Source organism: Nanorana parkeri, unplaced genomic scaffold, assembly GCF_000935625.1.
Source record: "Nanorana parkeri isolate BGI_ZX_2015 unplaced genomic scaffold, ASM93562v1 scaffold166, whole genome shotgun sequence".
NCBI lineage: Eukaryota > Metazoa > Chordata > Amphibia > Anura > Dicroglossidae > Nanorana > Nanorana parkeri.
In genome coordinates this window covers 1,800,764-1,807,904 of record NW_017306434.1, presented here as the reverse complement: position 1 = coordinate 1,807,904, position 7,141 = coordinate 1,800,764, and the positions used below count along the sequence as shown (strand labels likewise).

Below are 7,141 nucleotides of genomic sequence, written 5' to 3'. Positions count from 1 at the left end.
ATATATACACAGTAAAATAAATCATCAGTTTAAAAACCAAAACATGTTCTATTCCTGCTCTGGAGACAGTTTCATCTGTTTCGTTTTCCATCATGGGGACTAAAAACAAATTCACCTCTGACTCCAGGAAGTCATAGGGTAATCCAGGGAAGATATTGCAGTCCAGCATGGAGAGAGTGCCTAAAGGAGAGTTAGTTCATGGTCATTTCATAGCACAAAACAATTATTTTGATAAGGCTGGACCCTGTCGATCCATTCTGCGTGGGCAAAGCACAGGTTCACTTTTACCCTATCCTGCGCGCATTTTAAGGGGTTGTTAAAACCAAAGGCATTCCATGGGCTTCCTGATCATGTTATCAATATGAATAGCTGTCACAAGGATCACGTGACCGGAAGTCCATCCTACTGGCTCCCAATTATAAACACTCACTGGGAGCTTTTGGGGACAGCTCATTAACAATGCAGGGGTGGCATGATTGAGTGAGCTCCCAATTCAAAACAGCGACGTCGGCCTTATGCATATAAGTGGCAGCAGAGCATAAATCCCACCACCATTCTGCCACATAAATGTGTATGGCTGACAGCAACAGGTTAAGAAACATGATAACCGCAGTACAGTATTCATCTTCAATCCCGTTCCCCTGATAAAGAACTAATGTGACTTTACACAGGACTACAGTCTTGTGTCCATCTTAGACATGGCAGAACTGGCACAAGGTGGACATACCTTTATATCGGAGGCGGGAGTGCATCATTAGCTTGTCAGTCACTGTGTGCATTTGCTTCAGGCTGCGGGGACAGAAGTCTTCCCTCTTGGCTTTATTTTGGAGGAACACTGCGAGACAGAGAAAAACATTATGAAGGTCCATTGTTATAGAGTCTAAAAATACAAAAGTTGCAGCAAGGCTCCTGAGCAGGGAGAGGAAGTGCTACTGATTGCTGACCTTTAGTTCTGACCATGCAAAGGGGAGCTACAGATAAACTGACAATTTCAGACAAAGCGGCCTTTATCTGTAGTCTACTACCGGGGGAAAAAAGACTCTACTACTGGCATGGGGCTGCTTTAGAAATTTGCAGGAGAAGGGATGCTCCATGGCAAGCGGGCAGAGAGTATGACCCTGTAGGAAGGTCTTGACAAAAGCCAGATGGTGCCCCCTTATAAATGAATATCAAAGTACAAATCCAGAATGTCTGAGACAACTGCAAATATATTTATTATAATTATACAAAATAACAAAACCCCGAGAGAGTGCAAGACATACCGATGTGGGGGTAGTACTCGATGCCTTCATCTGCCCCTGATGAACCGCTGGACTCGTGGCTGGGAGATGGTGTCGATGGCTTCAGCATTTCAGCCGTCTGCAGAAATCTGAGAACAAAAATGGCCGTCATAGAAGTGCAATCGTGTTTGGATTAAAAAAAGACAATATCACCTTGCCTGTTCAGGATAAAGTGTCCCCCCCCCCGCCCACTTTATATTCACTTCTCTGGAGCTCCCCTATCTCTCTTTCTTCTGTGCCTGACACAGGAAAATAGACAATGCTTCTGGTTATGAGGGAGCATTTAACTCCTGCCCGTAATGAAGTGCTTGGGCCTAGCAGACAATCTCTAAGTGCAAGCACTATCACAAGGGGGGCTATGTTACAGCTCCCTCAAAAGTTTGATTCCAGTCGACACAGGGAATTTTGATGGCATGGGAGAGGAAAGAATGGACAAGGAGTACTGGACAAGTGAGTATAACCTTTCAAGGGCAGCCTTTACATAGACCAGGGGTGCCCACAATTTTTTGTGTTAAGATCTACTTTTCAAATGACGAGCTACATGAGATCTACCGACGAAAAAAACCCTCCCTCGCTCTCTCTCTCCCTGCTGTCTCTCCTTGCTCATCCTCCTGGCTGTCTCTCTTTGCTCATCCTCCTGGCTGTCTCTCCTTGCTCATCCTCCTGGCTGTCTCTCCTTGCTCTCTCCCCTGGCTGTCTCTCCTTGCTCTCTCTCATGGCTCACCTTGCTGCATTTTGCAAACAGTGTAGTGCAACAGGCTGTGTAAACTAATATTCTTTGATGTAATACATAGCACTTCAACCACCAGTATCCACCAGAAAGGTGTCAGGGAGCTGGGCTCAGCAGACTCAGGCTAATAGGTAATCATGTGTGCACAGCGAAATAAATATACCAAAATGGAATAAAGGGGCCGCCATTCACACCCTTCGTGATCTACCAGCATCAGCTTTGGGGAGCTACTGGTAGATCATGATCTACCTAATGGGCACCCCTGACACAGACCATGCCACTTTGTCCTAAATGAGTAGGGTGACAGGGTTACATAAAAAGCTATGTAGGGAGATGGAGGAGCTGGGCCATCATAGAGCAATTAGACTCTCCCAGAAGAGGAGATGGCTATGACGTGCAAGGAGAGAGGGGGCTGTTCCAGTGAACTGACTTTTCTTTGAGTAGACAAGTTTTGTAGTAAGTCCAAAGGCACATTACAAATCATTGGGAAAAAAAAACCCTCAAGTAAGCATTTAATATACCCGAGTTTTTGTGCTTTTACCTGAAAATTTTCAAAGTAGGTGACAGGGTCTCTTTAAAGAGTAAACGTGTGTATTTCAACACAGAATGTAGCAATGTACTGGGAGTTTTAAATATAATAAGATATAATATTTAATTATCATAATTCTTACAGCACAGGTGTGTTGTGCAGTGACTATACATGCTATATGCAGGAGAGCTGCAGAGGGTCTAACCATGCAACACCAACATACATAAGGTCATCTTACCGGTATATGTTGAAGTCGGTGAACCAATCCTGGACAACAATAACCACGTGGCACACAGTGAACAAGAAGGCAGCAATCTGTAGTGACTGCGGGAAAATGACAGGAGGACAATGTTAGGAAGTACAGGAAGTGGGAGTAATAGCAGTAAACATGATGATAAGTAAAGGAATGGATACATCAATGTAACATCGCCGGTGTCCAAATTAAGTTGTATTTATTTTTCTGATTCCTAATTATGTTATGAAACGTTTTTAATAGTATCGGTATCAGTGCCGATGCCGAGTACTCACCCAAATGCTCTGACACCTAGCCCGATACTTCCGGTATCAGGAAGCCAGGCAGCGCGTCATTGCATGCTGCCTGGCTTCCTGATTGGCCGGGAAGCGAGTAATACACGCTGCCCGGGTTCCTGATTGGCCAGCTTTCCGACCAATTAGGAAGCCAGGCGCTGTGTAATGACGCGGCGCCCGGCTTTCTGATTGGTCGGGAAGCCGGCTTCATGCTCCCTTGTCACCTCATGATCATGGTTATGACATTATGCTGCTTAAAAGGAGAACTATGGGGTTAGGGCTTTTCCCCATAGTTCTCCTTAGGGTAACGGGAGGACACAAACTAGCGTCCTCCCGTCACCCTAAGCTCAGTATCTCTGTCACCCTGTAGCTCTCCTTAGGGTAACGGGAGGACTGAGACGCCGCAGCTGAAGCGGATCACGACAATTATGTTTGGATCCGCCCAGCTGCGTGAGTGACAGCTGGCTCTGCCTATCTAGAGGCAGAGCCAGCTGTACCAGCCCCCTCCCCCGTCCGTTCTGCCAGTTAGCGCTGGAGGATGAGGGGGAATCCAGTCCCTCCCCTGTCACGGCAGAGAGCTGTGACAGGATCGAGAAGTGAGCGAACGCCGGTATGTGTTCGCTCACCTCCCGATCTACTGAGCTGACCTGTGACAGTCTCATTGTCACAGGTCGGCTAGAACTATGAGGTGAGTGAAAAGCACTCGCCTCATAGTTCTCCTTTAAATGTGCAGAGGTTCCAATGATCACATGTGCAAATGTTTATCTTTGGCTGAATATAAACAGTACATTAGGGCTGCAACTCATGATTATTTTATAAATCGATTAGTTGGCCAATAATTTTTTCGTTTAAATCGGATAAAAAAAAAAATTAAATAAAATACCATCCTTTATTTAAAATAAAATACACAAATGCAGTGTTACAAACAAAGTTTACTTCAGAATAAAACTGCATGCACAATTTTTTGCAATCGCACTGCACTGGAACTCACAGCATTGCAGTACCGTGCAGGCAATCACACTGTGGGTGGGAGGAGCGTTTGGGGTGCCGTTGAAATGAATGGCACTGCAATGCTCCTCCTACAGCAGAAACCAAAAATGACTTTTCCCCCAAATAATTGTATTGTAAGCAAATGGCACTTCAATAGCTTCAACCTTAGAATGACAGCTGCCAGTGGCAAGATTCCGCAGAGGGCAGCTGAATGTAAATACAGCAGGTAGTGGGCGGGTGCAATAGCCAGCCTGCTATAGGACATTTCAAAATGCAATAGCCGGCTGGCTATTGCACCCGCCCACTGCTTGCTGTGCCCTCCTCCCAGCGTGGAGGAGAGAGCTAGGGGATCCAACCAACTGATCGATTAGGAGAATTGTTGACAACTATTCTCCTAATCGATTAGTTGGTTGCAGCCCTACAGTACATAAAGAAAATCTTCACATATTACCTGCATCTCCACATAGGTGTGTGGAAGGTTGTATTCTGGAGGTAGCTTACGGTCGTTATTTATCAAATGATCCAATATGGCAGGGCTCAAAATGGGCTGTAAAAAAAGAAAGAAAAATTTTAACACCGCTAATACTATACCTCACTATCAGTTTATACCTGTGTTAGAGTACTAAGCATGTGATGGATAGAAGTGACATGCTCTACTTTACGTGCTATAGTACGGTTCTGACGAAAAATTAAGTAATTGGGAGTTAAGGAAGGATTAAGAATGTAATTATCTGTGTTACACACTGTGAGATCTGTAACAAATTTGTCTCTGCACTTATATGGCACAATGTGGCAGACTGGAGTGTTTGGCCACCAGTAGCCATCCAATCTTCATTTCAGCTTCCCACCAAATCAACATACAATAAAATATTGATTAGCTGAGGGGAGTTGGTCTTGGCACATGCACAGGCTGGTAGATTGAGTCTGGAACTTCCATGACAGGGTATATTTACTCGCTCACACGCAGTCCTTCCGTACCTGTGTGTCCAGGTAGATTATCCTCTCCTGGCTGATGAAAAAATCAATGCCGCTTGTCTGGTTCCCGGCTCTCTCCCTCACCTCTTGACTCTGCATTCTGAAGACATACGACCTGGAAGACATAAAAATACATAAGGCCTCATTTTATAAAATGTTTTGCAGCTTGCTTGTTCCAGAACAATCACTGTACAACCAAATGGAACACTTTAACGCAAAGCTCCGAGGAAGGGGGCGGGGCCCGGGAAGCGCCTCAGATTCCATGGGGTTTGAAGACATGAGGCCAGTGTCTGTCATAATCCCTGCGTGACTGCTCATTTCCATTGTTGAGAATAAGGCTGTTGTTGCTGCAGTATGTAGTTGACAAGGCCCTATGAACATCCTCCTTTGTGAGTACAATTGAAGATTTTATATATGTTCTATAAAATAAAGGTTTTACACTAGGGAAGGCGCCTTGTCTGGCTTTTGTTTTCTATTGGAACTCTTAAGTCCCCCATATTGCACGGAGTGATATATTCCCAATGTCCATGAGTGGCCGACTCCTTAAAGCGTATTTCCAGTTTCCCAGCCAAACTGGGATAACACCTATTTTATATTTGTGGTCGGGCATATATACCATATAATAGAGATAGTGTGGGCTGAGTTGTGCCAATAAGCTAATGCGGCCTGAGGTGTGCCCGTGGCCACGCTGTTAGGTATGCCTAAAAGGGGGCATACCAAATGAAAAGGTGATGGAATTTTAAGTTATGAGTTATGAAGAGGGATGGGTGGGTGGGGACAACAGCTTCCACTACAATGTCAGGCAGGAAAGGAAAGAGGAGGAGTTTAAATAGCCATAATCCCCTCCCACAAATACAGGTTAATAAATGAACCTTCATTTCAAGAAATTAACTTGTTACATGTTCCCATAACAAATGATTCTTGCAGTTTAAATAGCTTTCACTTGGGTTAGGGTTTAAGGGTTAAAATCTCTTTGTGCTTCTATTTCTTTTAAATGTTAGAAGGGGCTGTGAGGGGTCTTCAGAGGTGGCTTGAGCATTGTATGTTAATGAAGCTTTTCAGATAAACACAATCCTCAAATTTCAGTGCCAAAGCTTTCCATTGGGACAGACCACAGTGAAAGAGCTCAGAAAATCCTGGAATCAGCCATCTTTCCTGATTTAACAAAACATCTAAAAAGGTAAGCATTTTTTAAAGTTATTTTTCAGTATGCTGTGTGAATAGGAGCACATAACGAACACATGGAGGGGTTTTCCTAAATTTGACTGCAAAAGTGGAAATACACTTTAATATGTGTACAAAAGCAGCCCGCACTCAAGATCCCCTCCCTGATCTCCGCTGCATCTTATCCACCATATCTTCAGACAAATCTTTTCTACACTCCCCATTGTGTGGCTGGGGAAAGGAGACTTACTTTTTACTAGACAGAACAGCATTTGAAAATGTTTTTTTATATATACAGTGGTACCTCGGTTCACAAACTTAATTTGTTCCACGATTCTGGTCACAAACCAAATTTGTTGCGAACCGAATAAAACTGTCATCAGACCGCAATCTCGACTAGAAGAAGCCACGTCCATGTGTCAGAGCGGGGAAGATGGCTGTGGTTGTGTTCGTCACCCGATGCGGAGGTCGTGAACGGAAGAAAAATATTGTTGAACGCTTCTGTTCACGAACGAATTGTTCGTGAACAGAAGCGTTCGTGAACCGTGGTCACCGATACCGGATTTTTGGTATCGAGTACCGATTTTTTTTTCTGGTACTTGCCGATACCGAAAGTCCCATTATGGAAGCAGGGCGGTGCGTAATGACTCGCCGCCCAGCTTCCTGATTAGCCAGGAAGCCAGCTCCATGCTCCCTCGTCACCAAGTGACGAGGGAGCATGGAGCCGGCTTCCCAGCCACTCAGGAAGTCAGGAGGCGAGTCATTATCCTCTGGTGATGAGGGAGCATGGGGCCGGGAAGCACAATTAGGAAGCCGGGCGGCATGTAATGACTCACCGCCCGGTATCAGGAGCATTTGGGCAAGTACGAGTACTAGCCCAAATACTCGGTATCGGCACCAATACCAATATCGGTGCATTATATATATATATATATATATAAATCA

The 7,141-nt window shown here is 44.8% G+C and overlaps 1 protein-coding gene across 3 annotated transcripts in view; it reads right to left on the bottom strand.

The window, feature by feature from the left end:
• SMG9 (SMG9, nonsense mediated mRNA decay factor) overlaps nt 1-7,141 on the bottom strand; it is a 17,962-nt gene that overhangs the window by 2,898 nt on the left and 7,923 nt on the right. For 2 of the 3 annotated variants that reach the window (XM_018554617.1, XM_018554615.1), the window contains 6 exons: nt 5,036-5,147; nt 4,509-4,604; nt 2,778-2,863; nt 1,263-1,369; nt 728-835; nt 55-180 (listed from right to left, as the gene is read on the bottom strand). In XM_018554617.1, coding sequence (XP_018410119.1) covers nt 55-180; nt 728-835; nt 1,263-1,369; nt 2,778-2,863; nt 4,509-4,604; nt 5,036-5,147 — 635 coding nt within the window. The remainder of the gene's footprint in view (nt 1-54; nt 181-727; nt 836-1,262; nt 1,370-2,777; nt 2,864-4,508; nt 4,605-5,035; nt 5,148-7,141) is intronic. The other variant, XM_018554618.1, reaches the window with a different exon arrangement.